We start from the raw sequence: 16,530 nt of genomic DNA, 5'->3' as shown, positions 1-16,530 counted from the left end.
TCCTAAGGTGCCAGGCTGAGGGGGCGTCCTCTGCCTCCCTCCTGAAGCCGGGCAGCGATGCCATACTGCGCAATGCTGAGGCGGCATGATTGCTTCATTCCTTCTCAGTGGTGGCTGCATATTAACCGTGGATTAATGAGCCCTCTAATGCTCCTAAAATGCTTTATATTTTCTACTTACATTGTAATCATCATTAAGGGATTAAGGTAAAAAAAAAAAGTAAACTTAGATGGCTACAGTTAAGCTTCAGCATTCTCATTTTGTTTCTTACCTATTTACAGCGGTGAGATCAGTAGTGTATCCTTTGGCCTTACTGACACCAAAAAGATTGGCAACTTCATAGTACTTATGGCAACAGCATCAGTTTTGCAGATGGGCCCTTTGCACACACACAGGAGGTTAACCTACACCAGGAGATTTAACTATTTTGGCTTCCACCCCAAACCACTTAACTGATATCAAGGAATATTGTCCCTCACCTAATTTACAGAGAGACAAACCAAAGACATGAACTCCTGCAGAGAATTCCAGCTAGATGATGGCTCCCACAGATCCAGGAGCATGATGGAGTGCTGCAGCACATGGATAGGCCTGTCAGGTTTGGAGGCAGATAGACCACACGGCCTTGGCAGGATGCTGTGTTGAACAGATCCTGTCTCCTGTGCAGGGCTTCTTAGCTCAGGTGCAGGACCCATCTGATGCATCTATTTATCCCGTAGGCTCAGCCTGGCTCATATCCAGCTCTGCTGCATCTCTGCTCCATCCATTCTTGCACCCCAGCTCCAAGACTTAGAGCAGCAGGAGACAGACAGCCTGCCAGGGCTGTTGGTATGCCCAAAGGCTCTGTTTGTACATGGAGGGGAAAGGCAGCTTTGGGTAGAGAGGAAAGCACAGCAAGCTCTCTGACACAGTTCCCTGTAACCTGGGCTCAGAGCACTGAGTCCCTCATCCCTGAGGGCTCTCCAGGGAGCTCAGGCTGACTTTGCCCATGAACTCAGGAACAGACAGATGAGTCTTGGGGAAATCTTGGTGATGCCCACCAAGATGTAGGGTTGTTCCCCATCAGGGAAACAGATTATCCACAAAAACAGACCTAAGTTGTAGAACTTCTTGGCTGCAGAGGGCTGGAGTAGATTCTTGCTCAGCTTTTAACACTCAGCTATTTGCAAGTACTAGGTGGCACAGGTCTTCCTGGAGCACCTGAGCTGTAATTATGGGTCATCCAGGACTGGAGGAGGCTGCAACCCACTGCGTGACTTGCCTGTAGAGACCCTCAACATCCTTTTCCACAAAAAATAACTCAGAAGCTACTTGATCTCCAAGTTTCTTCTAAAAGCCAAGAAGCAAAAGTTACTATTACAAAAAATGCTGAAAGGCTGCTTTTGGCAGATTTTCCCTATGAGTGAGTAATGAAAATGTTTTCCCTTTCCCAACATCTGCTTCATCAGACTGAGTTCTCTTGCTACTGGCTGCTCATTGGCCTCTGGCAAATTCAAGTTGCTTTAGTTAAAGCAGGAAATAAGCAAAATACCCAGACACAGCCTGGATTTATCTGGGAACTGGGATGTTCTTTTCTAATCACTGGTTTATTATTAAAAAATCATTAAAAGCTTATTAAGAGATACTTCACCAGTAAGCTCATGTTTGGCTGCAAGTGTAAATTATCTCCAGTTGCCTTGTGAAGCTTCTGGAGATTAAGCTGCTTTCAGATCTGTTTTCTGATAGAGCCTTCATCTTTTACCAACAGCCTGAAACAAAATTCAGTCTTTATAACCAGTTATTTACAAATCAGTGGTTATATTTGTGCAACCATTCATGACCTTAATATTTTTGAGTCTCTTTTAAAAAATATTTTCTATGGCAGATGAAACTCAGTAAAAGTTTCATTTTCTCTTTAAGCTGTATCATTTCCCTTGTGATTTATACCCTTGAGATTCCAGGCAGGAAGTGTAATTGGACAAAGGATTCCAGTTTGGCTGTATGGGGAGAACCAGAAGAAGTGATGGTGAGTTACTGCAAGCATTTTCATCTGTTTTCCTGACACAGTTTAAATCTTGACCTGGGCATTGCATGAATTGTCTGCAGGTAGACACATGCCTACTTGTAAGGAATGTGTTCCTGCTGCATTGCTGCCTTCTTTGAGTTTGCACTCTGCTGAAGTTGGCATGTGGCTGTGAAAAACTTGTATTTTCAGCCACTCCCTGAAGCCACTCACTTCTCTTAAATAATGAGAAGTTTAAACCTGGGTCAATGTCTTGAGGAAAATATTTATATGGGACACTGCTTAACGGGGGTAAAGGCATCCCCAAATTTGCCAGAGTGCTGGCAGAGAGGAAACTGAATGAGACAGACAAGATCCTGACCACATCACAATTATGTTGCAGGAATGTGAGGAGAGAAAATAAGATGTGAATGTATCTCCAAAGCCAACAAACCTGAAACAAAACATTTCTGAAGGACCTGTATCTTGGGCTCCTGTGAGATGCCTTATGGTGAAGCTTGCTGTGGTGGCCTAGGACATTTCTGATTCCAGGACCAACACAGCCACTGCCAAGGCAGCAAAGGAGAACATGTGCCTGCATTTCAGCTGTCTCTCTAGTCTGACATACAAATGCAAACTAGTTCAATAAACACACAAAGGCCTCTGAAGTGGTTTGGGGTGGTGTGAAGACCAAGCTTTGTTTCCCCCTCTGCTGCTGCTACACCAGGGCTATGAAAGCCTTTAAAGGGCCAACCAAGTCATGGGGAATGGCAATATTTTACTCCAACAAGGCTCCCCCAGCAAAACACAGGTCACCTACAGACTTCCATACTGCAAAACATGAGCTGGCCTAAAAAGGCTAGACAAGTCAGCATTTCCTCACCAGATAGTGATGCTATCTTATCCTAAGTCACCAAAATCCGTGCCACACCTCTGGCTTTCAGTGATAAAAGACAAACAGAAACAGACTCCACTGAGCCTGCGAGCAGACCCAGAATCCAGTCAGGGAACAGAAACGACACTACCTAAGTAACCTCTCTGCTTTTTGCCTCTTTGCACAGCTAATTAACACAGCTTGCACATCCAAAAGTGGGTCTGAAGCATCAGGGATCCTTCCATAGGGGGAAAGTAATCATGAAGCAGTTAGTTGAATAAGCCCAGGAAAATTTTTTTCTGCTGTAAGCCATCCCATAAGGAGAATGAGAGGAAGATTTGTCCCAGTGGATTATATTCTCCATGTGACTTGCTCCGTATTATTTTCTCCACTCAGCACTCTTTCAGAACATGTTTACACTTGTGCCTTGATGCAAAGTCTTTTCTGATAGATGTTGAACAATCTGTCTTCTCACCTTCAGGGTTTATTTAATATTGCTTGTAATTACCAATAAGGATGCTTATCCCAAAGCATGTTTTGGAGTATGTCTTGCTCTCTTTTGCCATCCCTCATCTGCCACAGTGACCTCCTTTCCAATCCAGACTGATTTAATTAGCTGGTGATGTCTCTGGGCTTTGGCCCACCATGAGGATTTGCATTTGTGATGAGTTTAAATTACCAGATACTCATGTAACTGGCATAGGTCCATGCTTTTTTCACTCGTGTCACTCCTGTGCTGATCCTTGTATTCCTGAGTGTGTCCCACATGACCTTCTGTCTGCCTTCTTCATTCTTTTCAGATATATTTTTCTGATATTACTTTGGTTTGGCCATTGTTGGGGCAAACATTCAAAGATTGCTCACGACACCCTTACACTGCTGCACCTCCCTGTTCACACCAAATTTTGTTTTTATACAGTATTGCAGGGTCAGAAAAATTCAGGTGGGAAGGATTTCTGGGCATTGAGTTGTCCAACTTCTGATCAAAGGACAATCAACTGCAAAAACAGGTCAGGTTGCTCGAAGTCCCATCAAGATCTCATCTCTAACAACAAAGATGGCAGAGGCTCTCTGGGCAGCATGTGCTAGTGCCTCACCACTCCCATGGAAAGGATTTTTGGCCTCATAACTAGTCAAAAATGCTTCGGTTTATATCTGGTCCTTGTTGTCCTTACAGTGTGCATTAGTGGGAGGAGACCAGCTCTGTTTTCTCTATCCAATCCCATTAGTTAACTGTATTACTTTCCCAGGCTGAGCCAGCACAGCCCTCAGCCTCTCCTTGTCCAGCCTGTGCTCCAGCCTCCTGACCAGCTTGGTACCCCTCAGTGGGCTCACTCCTCTGTGCCAGTACCTTTTTGGGGGTAGGAAACCCCAGAGGGACTCAGCAGTCTGGATGTGATCTCACAAGTTGCACTGCAGCTGGTTTGCAGTCCTGCTAGCACAGCCCAGGATGAGGCTGGTCTTTGCCCCAAGGGTACACTGCTGGCTCATGTTCAGCTTATCTACCAGGCAGGTGCCCTTTGTCCCTCTGTCTTACCTGGCAATGGTATCAAAATCCATGCTTTATTCACTTACTTTGCCTGAAATTCTCTGTCAGCAACTAGTCCAAAAACGAATTCCCTACTTTTTTTCCTGGTGATGAGTTCCTTCTAGTAGAAATAAATTGAAAGCTCTCAGCATGCAGTTATGTTGCCAGACCTTTTTTTGCTATATCTGAAATCTCCCTAAAAGCTCTCTTTTCTGGAGTGGAAAGAAAATAGTCTTACCTGAACCTGTGTTAAATAGCGAATATAATATTTGGTGTTACTGTGCCTAAACTTCTGGATTTGTCTTAAGGAGACAACTATCCTGCTTGGTTTTCCTTTTGCATGTGTCAAAGGAACTGCAGGGTATCAGTGGGGTTCATTTAATTTAACTTCAGCTAGACAAAAATGACTTATCCATCCCAAGCTAGTCTTCCAGCTTCTTTGATTGTTGGTGGCAAGAAAAACAGTCTTTCTTTGAGAATGAGGAATCTCACTGATCCTAGTCTCCTAAGGATGTTGCACCACAGAGAGAACCTCAGCTCTCAGGCAGAAAAAGCAGGGAACTCACAGTACTGCCCCACAAGCAAAGCCTGGCTCCCCTGTGATGTGCCTTTTCATACCAGGGGAGTCCAACCAGCAGAGATAGCACATCCCTGTGTGCAACCAGGTGTCCTCAGCTGAGAAGACATTGGAATACAGGACTCAGGCATCCCTATTGGGGAGGAGGATGTCTTCAGTCTGCCCTGCACCCTTCAAAAGAGGTGGCTAAGTCTGCTGAACTCCAGCAGGTTTTTCATACTGTCTTTTGCTGGATCGAGTTTGATAATTTTCAGAATAAGTATGTCTGAGTAAGTGTCTGATCCTGCAAAACATCCATATTTTTCTACCTGTGCATGTGCTTGCCACTAAACCCCTGAGTGCTCCTGCTGAGGCTGGGGTACTGCCATGATCACCCCACTTGCCACCATCCTGCTGTTCCCATTTTAGCCTCTCATTTTCACAAAGCCTGAAGGTGACTGTAGCCATCCCCTTACCCCAGCTGTCCTATGTAATCCCTGTGTGGTGGCCATTTACTCCATTTTTATGCTTATTACTTTGCTTATTTTCCACATGGTGGTTCCAAAGAGTGGAAGAACATTTTCATCCTCTGCTGATGTGGTTTTCTGCTCTGTAGCATCCGCCTGCTTGCTCATCTGTAGCATTTGTGTTCTGCACAAGGAGATGTTACCAATTTAATATTTTTTTGTCTTATTTATGCTCCATTTCTCTGTTTCTCTTTACATTTCAGCTGGCATTTGATGTGAAAGAGTGTGTGATCTTGTGTTTAAAATATTCACAAGGACCTGTGTCTCTTCTCAGCTGTGCATTTACGAGGGGCTGATGGGCACTTCATCAGCTACTCTGAACCCTAATATTTCCATTTGTGAAATACTAAAGCTGTTCAAATGATTTATTTTTTACTGGTGAGGCCAATCTGGAAGTGAAAAAGAGTTTCAGTTTGGACCAGTTCAGAATGAAATTGCTCTGGAAGAAAAGACTAGAACAGAAAGCACTGCATCTGGTATGGAAATAGGTGGTTAATTTCTTCCCAAAGTTTTTTCAAACATTTCTTTCTTTTAAAAAAAGAACACCAAAATAAACCCACAAAGTACTCAGAGCTCTCTGCTGTTCTCCTCCAGTGACGCTTTCACGGTATTGCTGAGACGAAAGGGGAGAGCTAAAGATAAATCCATTAATGTTATATAAGATGCTCTGAAATGCCTCTAAATAAATAAAAGTACTTCCAGTTGTACACAGCACATGTGTCAGGAATCTATTGGCAGTGCCAAGATGCTCTTCCCTCTTTGGAGAATGCTGTGGGAGAGCTGAGCAGGAGTACTGCAGGTGGTTATTAGCAGCAGGTCACCCAGAGCAATTTTCAGGAAGTCTCCATGCACAAGTGAAATTTTTCCATTCAGCACAGCCCTCAATAATCCCAAGGGGTAAGAGCTTTGTGTGAGGTTCTGAAACACAGCTGAGCCACTGCCCTGCCCAACTGCTTGCTCTTGCAGCATGGAAGCAGAAGGAATGTGTGCTTTGGTGCACTTTGGCAGTGCACACATAAAACTGCCAGCTTAAATCCCGGCTGAAAGTGGATTTGCTTTGCCACACCAAAGCAGAGGGAAGATATTCTCTTCTGGGAGCTGGTGGGATCATTTCCATGGCTCACTATGCTGGGTGGACAACAAGTGCTGTGGCTCCTTCAGCTGGACCTGCTTGCTCAAGCCCCCGTCCAGTGCATGATGCCAATTAAGTTTTGCAGGCATGTAAAGCCCTTGCTCCCTCGCCAGCTGCATCCACGGCTGGTGACACAATATTTCACTGCTTTTTGTAGCTCTCCTCATCTTTTTGTAGCTCTCCTCTGCCCATGACCATGTTAAAATGAGACTTCATCTATCAGTAGGGACATTGGTGGCATCAAGGATAGAATGATTGTGATTTCTTCTGAAAGAGCTTAGAGGAAAATAAGACATCCAAAGTTGCAGCGAAGTTAGTGATGCTTTCCTTTCAGCAGGAGCAAGAAAAGGCCCAAATTAGGTTACTGAATGACAGAGGAGGAGAATCTTTTGCTTTAAGACTTTGGTACAGCAGGGAATGGGCAGCATGAAAAGGAACAATAGCAGAGAAGAAAAGATACTTAACAAAAAGAGGCAAGCTATGGAAAGAAGGAAAAATAATGCAGTCTGATAAAGTGTTTAATGTCTGAACATCCATGCTTTTTATTTCCAAATACACCACATGCATACAGAGGTGGGCTGGAAAGTTGCTGTCACGTTCAGCTAGAGCCAAGTGGCTTCCCCCAGCTTCATCAGAAGTTGAAGTGGCTCAGCTCTGCTCAATTCTGTTGCAAAAAATCACAGCAAAAGTAGGCCCAGTGTATTGCCTAAATCTTGTTCAGCTCTCCACAGGAATTCCCTCCTTCTTGGTGGCTCTTGTGCTGCCTGGCACCCACCTCCAGGGGCTCCAAAGAGAGCCATGGCTCCGTACCATGCTGGGCCATGTGCCAGTGGCAATGCCACAGGAGGTGCCAAGGGCAACCCATTGTGGTCATTGCTCCCATGGTCATTGCTCCCACCATGCCAGGGGACCAGCAGGCCTTGACACCCCAACCTCATGCAGCCAGAAGAGCATAGCTGTGTCCTCCCTTGCTCCTCACTTCCTCACCCAGTTCCCAGTAAAGCTGCATAAAGATGGTCTTTCCCCCACTGCCACCCTGTGAAATTATTGCAGGATTCAGTTTTTATCTCTTGTGCATTCAGCTGAGGGATGCCAGTTGCCTGTTGTGAGGGGAAGACTTTGGAGGTGCCAAAGGAGACACGAAGTCTCAACTCTGAGCCACGCAGAACAAGAATTACGGGCTTTTAAACAACATAGGAAGCACCAAAGTCCCAGGAAGGCAGGGCACAGACACAGCAGCTCCTCTCCCTCATTTTACCAGAGCTCTTGGGATCCAATGTACTTTCTTTAAACTCAGTTTCTTAGATTACTTAAGATTTCTTGGATTACTTTAAACTCAATTTCTTGAATTACTTTAATTACTTCTCAGATTGTTTCTGAGAAAAAAAATGAAGGTTTCATGTGTCACCCAGCTACATATGCTGGGAGTTCTTTGGTACCAGGTGAGAATCTTAAGGGTTAAACAAAAATTATCCTCTCTGTAAATTCTGACTTTGAAGCAAAATTCATGGGAACCTGACCTAGGTCATTTCAGCACCTGAGACTTGCAGCATATTCAGTGAGACTTGCAGCATCATATCAGTGTGATTTCCATCTGCTGGGAAGCAGACTGAGACCTTGCCACTGATTTAATGTAATCAAGGCTTATATTAAAACACCCTTTTTCCTCTGCACCCTCTGTGTTAGTCACAGCAATCCCTTTGGGACAGTATTTCTCCAGAGAGAATTACCTGGGCTATTATGTCTAACCTGAAGGGCTGCACTGAGAGATTCCTAATATAGTGAGCCATATCAGAGTGGGTGGATTACAAAGCAGTATGTGGCAGTGCCTGAAGGCCACTCCTCACCCTGCTGTCAAACATCCTGTCAAGGGGAGAGGCATTTCTCTAATATTAAAATAACAGCACTGTCTTCCATTGATAACATCTGACTTCAAATGTCCTGCAACCAGGTCAGATTTAATATAGAATCAGAGAATCCTAGAATAGTTTGAGTTGGAAGGGACCTTTTAAAGGTCATTAGTTCAACACCACTGCAATAAGTAGGGACATCTTCAACGAGATCAGGCTGCTGAGAGCCCTGTCCAACCTGGCCTTGAATATTTCCAGGTACAGGGCATCCACCACCTCTCTGGGAAAACTGCCAGTGTTTCACCACCCCTATCATAAAAAACCCTTATTTGTTATATCTAATCTAAATCGATCCTCCTTCAGTTTAAAACCATTTCCCCTTGTGCCTCAAATTCACTCTCAAAATCAAATGTGGGTAGGAAAGGACTCAGCACTTGCCCACTCTATCCCACCTCCAGAGCTGTAGCATAACAGGCAGGACCAGTTAACAGTGGTAATTAATTTTCCACAGTGGATTTGGGCTGGGAGTAGAGGAGAAGGAAGCCAGAGCCTATTAAAACAGAAACTTCTGAGGTGGGGGCTCTGTCCCTCCCTCTCCCACAGAGACATGGTAATTGTTATTCTGTGAGACCACGCAGAGGCTCGGAGCTGTCCTGCTTTGCAGCGCTCTGGGAGTGAAGCCTGTGCTGCCCTTTGCCGTCGTCCGTGGGTCGTGCAGGTGAATGGGTCTGCAGGCTTAAGGTTAATGGCTTACTGGAGAGAGGGGATCCTGGCACCAGGAAGCAGCAGGGAATGGAGACCCCCCAGGGAGAGCTGCCAGAGTGTGCTGTGCCTCCCCTCTGCAGGGCACTCTCAAACTCACTTCTCAGGACAGACCGAGGCTTCCAGGGTGCTCAGGGCCAACTGGAATCCCTTCAAACAGAGGCAGGGCTGAAGGAGGGGTGACAAAGCACTGCCTGCTGCTATCCACATCCCTGCAAAAGGATTTTAAATCTGAGGTGCCCAGTGCTCACACAGCCCTGGCCCACAGCTGGGATGGAAAACAGGCACCTTACCAGGAGCCTGGGTTTGCAGGCAGAAGAGCGTTTCACAGATTCTCTCACCGAAGCTGTCACAATCCTGCTGGACATTGGGGCCAGACACCACTTTGTCCCCAAATCACAGCCCTGCATGGGAGACTTGTGGTTGTCTGGGCTGAGACAGTGGCACAGGACATCTGGGGGTTGTTAGCAGCAGGTTTTAGAGTCGCTCTCCTCCCTTGCACCAAATAAATAGAGCTCATGGGGGTCTAATGCACCATAGCACTTTAATCCTCCTGGGGATAAAGTGGATTACAATGCTATTTGGCTGGCCCCTGCATGCAGAGCCAAACTGTTGTAACAGGATTCAAATCCCTTCCCTAAGTCAGAGCAGATTTGCTTGTTGCTTTGAAAACTAGCTGAAAGACAGTTTGGACCCATAAATTGTGTTACAACCCTTTTAGAATATAAGATTGAACTATTTTATGACCTTGTTTGAATGTGCTTTTTTCGTAACTGGACAAGTTCCTTGAAGCCCTGCAGAGGTGGGGATTGGTGGTTTTACTGTAAACACACTTTTTTACTATTTACAAGAACAGTTTTCACACTCCCCAAAGAGTTAAAAGTTGTGTGTAAAAAGCTAGTAACTCCTTTAATGAGGAAGATCTGTTTCACCCAGCCATATGTAGCATCTCATGAAGCATCAGCACCTGTCTGGGATGTGATTGCACTGCAGTCCCCTGCTGTGTGAGGCTGGTTATTGGGACAGGGACTGATGCTAAGGAGTGAGGAAACGCATCCCCCCCCCAACTTCACCTTCTTCCCAGTTTGCGGTTCTGGGGAGAATTGCTATTAACAGGGGGAAAATGTACAGGAATTCACTGAGCCTCACCTGTGCAGGATCAGAAAAGCCTGCCCATTTCTTCCATGTGCGTGGAGCACCTTAAAACTTTCTCTGCATGCTGGGACCTGCAGCAAACAGCATAAGTGTCGCTCCTTTAATCATTATGGCCTTGGAGGGAGCAGCCTCTTGGCTGGAGAGCTCTGTTACCTGGCTGTGCCTCTCCAAGGGAAGATGTGAGGTTGACCACATGCTTGGAGGAAGACAGGTTACAAGGTAATGGATATAATATGACTGAGGACAAAGGTGACCTGTAGAAGTGTGGTAAATAAGTGGTTTTCTCTGCTTGGCAAGTGAATTTTGATCCCAGCATAGCACAGCACTGTAAGACACTGCTGCTATGTCTGGGAAAGCTTTGTGGGAGGACAAAGAGCAGAAAGCAGCAAGAGGGACAAAGGTTCTGAAACAAACACCCCCTCCCATTCATTCTCCTGCCAAACTGACAAAACCAAGGGGGACAGTTGCAAAATTGTCTTTCCTTCTTAGAGCCACCCATGTCAGCCTGTCACGTGCAGGGAAAATAGCAGCAGATCAATAGAGGTGTCTGTGCTGATACTTTTACCATCTTGCCCTTTAAGAAACACAGAAATGTTCATCAGCCTTCCCTTTTAATGAGCCTTTCAGTGGGAAGAAATACACGGGTTTCTGTCTAAGTGTGTGCTTCACTACCAACCTCTGGACCTCTCCTAAAAGAAGAGATAAGTGATGGGCTCTGGTCATTGTCAGAGGTCCAGGCTGTGATGATGATGGCAGCATTCTGGCATAACTTTACAGGAGAGCCCCTTTGGTCTGGCTGCAGCTCTGTGACAGCAGAAGCTGGTGCAACCTTCCCTGGAGGGTACCAGGTCTCCCCTGTGCTCCGCTGCTCACTGAGTGCTTTCCGTGGTGCCAAATCTCTGACACACACACGTGATCACCAGCCACAAATCCTCCACAGTGTGAGCTGAATCCCACTACCATCCCTGAGCACTCCCTCGGGTGGAAGGAGTGAGAATAGAGGTCCTGCAGCAATTTGACTTTAATGAAATTATGTGCGTTGGCACTGATTGAAGACCTGACCTGTGTGAAGGATGTCAACGTGCATAATCACACTGGAGTGTGATGCCTGCCATTTATCATTTGCCCCAGTCAGCCAGGAGCCCCCTTGCACCAGTGCTGTGGAGATACAGAATAAAGTAATCCCCTTGCAAAGGGCTTACAGTTCTGGATAACCACAAACATTTAAGCCTTGAAGAAAAGGGAGAGAAATGACATTGCTCCCAGTCCTTGTTTCCTAGCAGGTTTGTGTTCATCGACCACGAACCTTAATACAGTTTTCACTCCACGTGTCAATTGTTAAGATAGATTTGGGGGCTGTCAACAAAATGTTACAGCTGAAAAGACCCAGCTAGAAATAATAGACTACAAAATGTCAAAGTAGTCATAACACTGTAAACCACCACAGAGGAATAAGTGTGGCCCTTTCACATTTCATGGTCCCTTAGATGTCTTTTGAGAGCAACCACAGCCTCCCTGTGCATCCCTGGGAGAGAAATTGGCATGCTGAGGAGCAGGTTCACCTGGGTTGACTCTGACACCAGTTTTTGGACACAGTGCCTTGCTTGCCCAGAGCCAGCTGGCTCCAGTTGGCCCACAGGCTGCTATGGGTGGACAACTGTTTGTGTCATGCTGGGCACAAAGGGACTCGATCCCCACATCTCCTCTGGATGCTGTCATAAAGTGGTGATGCATTCCCTACGCAGCTGGAGGAAAGCTGAACACCTGGGGAGCATATCAGAGCTAAAGCCCACTGTATTTATGTGGCTGGATGTGAGCTGGGTAACTTGGGACCACTTGCACAGCATGTTTCACTCTACAGTCAGAGGGGTTTATCAGAGCAGAGTGTTTCTTGTCAGCTTGTTCGTCTGAATGGTGTCTCAACAGGCTCCTGTGGAGACACCTGTGCCATTGGGTTCCCAGTGCAACCTTCTCGGGGGAGCAATTCCCACCCAGGTCAAGACAATTCTTACTGGGGCTTCACTGACACCCCAGACCTTTTCCTAAAGGGTCCTGTTTATTTTCAAGAGAGTTTTGCTTCCAATGCCTACATTCAAATGCTGCCAAGGCAGTACTGAGATTGTTCGTCTCTCTGCCGGGCTTTGGGTCTGAGCAGTGAAGAGCTTGGCCATGGGGGATTTTTGTAAAATGAAATGCCCTATGTGTTTAACACAGCTGCAGCTCCTACAGTAACAAACCTGCAACTCAGCAGGACCTGAAATTATAAACTTGAGTCTAGTCTTAGGTAATAGTGGAGCAATAGTCACCCCCATGTGTTCTTATGGGACCTTATCAGACAGTTTCACTGGCACTGAAATTGTGTTGGGATCTGATGTGTGTTGACAGTCTTTTTTCTGCTCACTTTTTTTTTTTTAATAATTAAAATAACAATTAAAATAAATGAAAGTAGAGGGAGACCATCACATAAAAGGGGTTGAGCACAGAAGAATTCACTTACAAAATTTCCCTGTGCACTTAGGAATGCAGCTATTTTTTTTACCCATTCAGACAACCGGACCTTTTCAGATAATGACAGGGCTGTGTGTTTTTAACCTATCTTGTGCGGACCCTGATGCCGGGAGACGGGAGCCTGCACGCAAGCGGTTCATCCCCTGGGAGTGCCTGCCCCAGCCGGCAGTGCTCAGAGCACAGCCTTGCGGGAAAATCCTCCCGGAGCCGGCACCCTGCTAGAAACCATCTCTTCCTTCCTGAGCACAGCCTGAGACGGGAAAGATGACTGTGGGAAACATGCCCTTTTTTTGTGAGGTGATGCTCTGAAGAGGGATTTACCCCATCAATGGACGTCCCAGGGACCAGGAGCTCGGGAAAGATGCCTCCTGCAAGCCCTCCAAGTACCTCACAGGGACTCTTGCAGAGCCAAAAATAAGTTGTCCTGAATGAAATTAATTTCTGAGCTTGCACCAGGATAGCGGAGTTACCTCACAAGTCAGGTCAGCAAGGACTTCTCACAAAACAGAAGCCACTTCATTAAAGTTGGTCATTCACTAGTGTGATAAAGTAATTAAAGCCTCCTGATTGCTTTCTCCCCCTGCTGCTCCTTCTCTACTACAAACATGAAGGCTCTGGTATAGATGGAGCTGTTGACACTTTGTCAGTGAAAATTCAGAACTGTGCAAGTAAAAGAAATGTTTTTATGGGGACTATAAATAGTTTCGCATTAGAGCAAATGTATTCTCCCTCCTAAAATAGATTCACCTTGCAAACAGCTTAAGGACAGTTTCAGCGCCAGAGGAATGCCTTCAGAGTCCCCTCAGGAGACAGAAACAGCCGGTTTTCCCCTGAACGAGCAGAGAGCAGCAGAGGAGATCCCTCTGCTGCCACCCCCCCTCCTCCTGTTCCCCACTGCCTGGCAGCATCCCTCTGTGCTGGGGTGTCAGCCTGGGAGACCACACAGCATCCTTCTACTAAAAAGGGACGTTAATTCATCCAACCAACTTTTCCAATCATTTTTACTAAATGCTTGCAACATGCATGCTCATTATGTGGGTGAAATTGATGAGGAAACTTCGGGGAGGGGGAGCCGCGACTTCCCACGGTCACTCGGAGCGGTGGGTTGCTTCTCTCTTGCTCCAAAGGGAATCATGCATTCAGACAATGCAAATATCCCCTCTGCCAGGGCTGCAGTGTGTTAATAGCACTCTCCCCTTGCTGCCAGAGCATAATTTCATTCCCTGTGGAGAATCGCGGGTGCCGGTGTTGGGGAAGACGAGGAGATGTTAGAAGAGAAAATATATTTTTAACTCACCTTGAGGCTGTGTGTTGGGTTGACGACGCAGACAAGTTGCCCGGCAGCTGAGAAAACCCTCTTTGCCTTGTAGTGCTGAAACCGCAGGTGAATAAGATCTAACACAGCCCCAAAGCACTGGGTGAAGAAAAGCATCACAACTTTTGACGTTGCTGCTGCTGCTGCTGCTGCTTCTGTTGCCGCTGCTGCTGCTGCTGCTGGCAGTGGGCAGGGGAAGCAGCCGCGGAGCTCTGGAGTCCTTGAGCCCGGGGTGGGAGTGTAGTCGGCGAGAGCTACTCTCCGGCACAGCTTAGCATGCCTTCATATTCATCATCAAAATAAGACGGGAAGAGGCTTGCAGCAGCGGGGCGGCCAATGGAAAGGACAGAAATGTTATCCTTGAGGTCCGGAGACAGCCAATAACAAATGCCTCCCCTCCAGAAACTCCCTGATGAATAGAGCCTGGTGGAGAATGTATTATTGAACATTACCATACATCAGCACATTGCATTTATCTTGTGATTACAGCCAGTCATACGTAAGGCTGTGGAGATATGCAGGCAAAATTGATTGCTTAACATCTCCATTTATTAATTGCCTTAATTTAACAAAGGAGTTCTCGGATAGCAAAGCTACATGTAAGGCGTAGGGAAGAACCCCTCCAGTGAAACTGTGAGAAAGTAGCAAAAATAGGTTAAGCAGACTATATTTTACTGAGGGAGAAAATTCGAATGTGCAAAGAGAGTTACAGTTCCTTGCAGGGGTTAAGCAGAAGTAGAGCTTGCTACATAAATAGATTCTCGTCTGTGCTTTCACAGGCTTCAATTTGGATTTTCACTGCTCTGAAGTTTTCTAAATTTTATATTCTGCTACTTCACAAGGGTCCCAGCACACAAATAACATTTTTCCCATCATTGAAAATAGGAGAGGTCAGGTCTCAGGTCTGGTGTCACTTGGAATAACTCCATTTAGAGACAGCAATGTTTTCCTGATTTACACTTGCTGGTGGATCAGGTCTGTTGGACACAAAACATGGTAATTATTGGATGCTGGAACTATGGGAGCATAAAAAGGCACAGAGCATGCTTCTAAAAATAATGAAATACGTGATGCATGAGAGCACACACACACAGAGAAACTTGCACCGAGGGAAAAGTGGCTTCTAAATCAACACAATAATTAAACATGCAGAAGGCTTTTGCTTGTCATTCATCTGCATATCGGTGAGCAGGAAATTACGAATTAGCCATTAGATAGTCCTAGGCATTAAAAAGGAATTAGGGATGTGCAACAAAAATAAACATGCTTTTAGGTATTATTACCAGTGCGTATCTCTGTTGGTGGGCAGGGATCCTTCTCGAGCCATTGAGTCTCATTAAACTTGAGTCCCCATAACCGGGTTTTCTGGGAGGTGACTGCGCTGAAGCAGCTGAAGGAATCAGAAAGCACATTCATTTCGTGGGACAATCCTGTGTGAGATGTTGCTCTGCTTGTTAATAAATCAAAGTGAGTTAATTTAATTAGCTCTCTGCCAGAACTTCCTATCAGGGTGCTATTTAGGCTTGCTAGCTAAGTACTCAGATGGCTTATTTAGCCTTGGTAATCCTTTTTCCCTTCAAAGCAGAACAGAGAAAAGTAGCTTTTCTTTCATTTTTTTCCTCTTTTTAATTGTGAGCCCCACGCTGGGGGTGAGGCTGCTGCTGCAGACAGAGCAGCCCCCGTACAGCGCGGGAATTAGCCTGGGACTGTATTGTCAAAACTGCCTCTTCCTAAATCAATACTGCAATCCTGGCTCGGCCAGACTGCAGAGAGGCTGTGCATAAAAAAAAAAAAAAAAAAGAAGAAAAAGGAAAAGGAGGCCTGAGTAGATAAATACGTGAAAATTGTGAATGCTGGAACAGCTGATTACACAACCCCCAAAAAACATTAAGGATTGGAGGAATATGTATCCCTCAGTCCTTAACATTTGGTTGTAAATGAGGAGATAATTTTTGCAGTGCTGAGTGACACTTTGAGAATATTTTCAGACAGACTTGAGGACAAGTGAGTGAATCGATTTGCTTAAATGTATTCTTTCTCTCTCTGTTCCCAAAGTAACTGTGAGCATCCAGCTATTTATTGTTTGTTTTTTCCTGATTTGTAGTTGGTAGCTGCACAATTCTTGATACCAGGAAATTTCTGTCTGCAAGTTACCAGTCCAAGTACTCGCCATCAAAGCCCAAAATGGGCTAAAGCTAAGTAATGCTACTTACACTGGTCATTGCCACCCGAATCCCTGGAGATCATTTCTGTTTGACTATTGACTAAATGCCTAGAGTTGGGGGAGCACCACTATATCCATGGGCAGCAGAGATGGAACCCCCATCCCTGCTGTCCTGCTA

The 16,530-nt window shown here is 45.7% G+C and overlaps 1 protein-coding gene across 2 annotated transcripts in view; it reads right to left on the bottom strand.

Moving 5' to 3' along the window:
- The window catches only part of SIAH3 (siah E3 ubiquitin protein ligase family member 3), a 44,582-nt gene extending 28,818 nt beyond the window's left edge, over positions 1–15,764 (bottom strand). Inside the window, exons 1-2 of one of the 2 annotated variants that reach the window (XM_032099781.1) lie at positions 15,472–15,764; positions 14,171–15,165 (exon numbers count right to left, since the gene is read on the bottom strand). In XM_032099781.1, coding sequence (XP_031955672.1) covers positions 14,171–14,305 — 135 coding nt within the window. In that variant the 5' untranslated portion in view covers positions 14,306–15,165; positions 15,472–15,764. The remainder of the gene's footprint in view (positions 1–14,170; positions 15,166–15,471) is intronic. The other variant, XM_032099782.1, reaches the window with a different exon arrangement.
- Positions 15,765–16,530: the final 766 nt, after the last annotated feature.

The sequence above is a fragment of the Corvus moneduloides genome, chromosome 2 (genome assembly GCF_009650955.1).
Source record: "Corvus moneduloides isolate bCorMon1 chromosome 2, bCorMon1.pri, whole genome shotgun sequence".
Lineage (NCBI taxonomy): Eukaryota > Metazoa > Chordata > Aves > Passeriformes > Corvidae > Corvus > Corvus moneduloides.
Note: the sequence above shows the minus strand (reverse complement) of the source record. Positions and strands in the feature narration are given on the sequence as shown.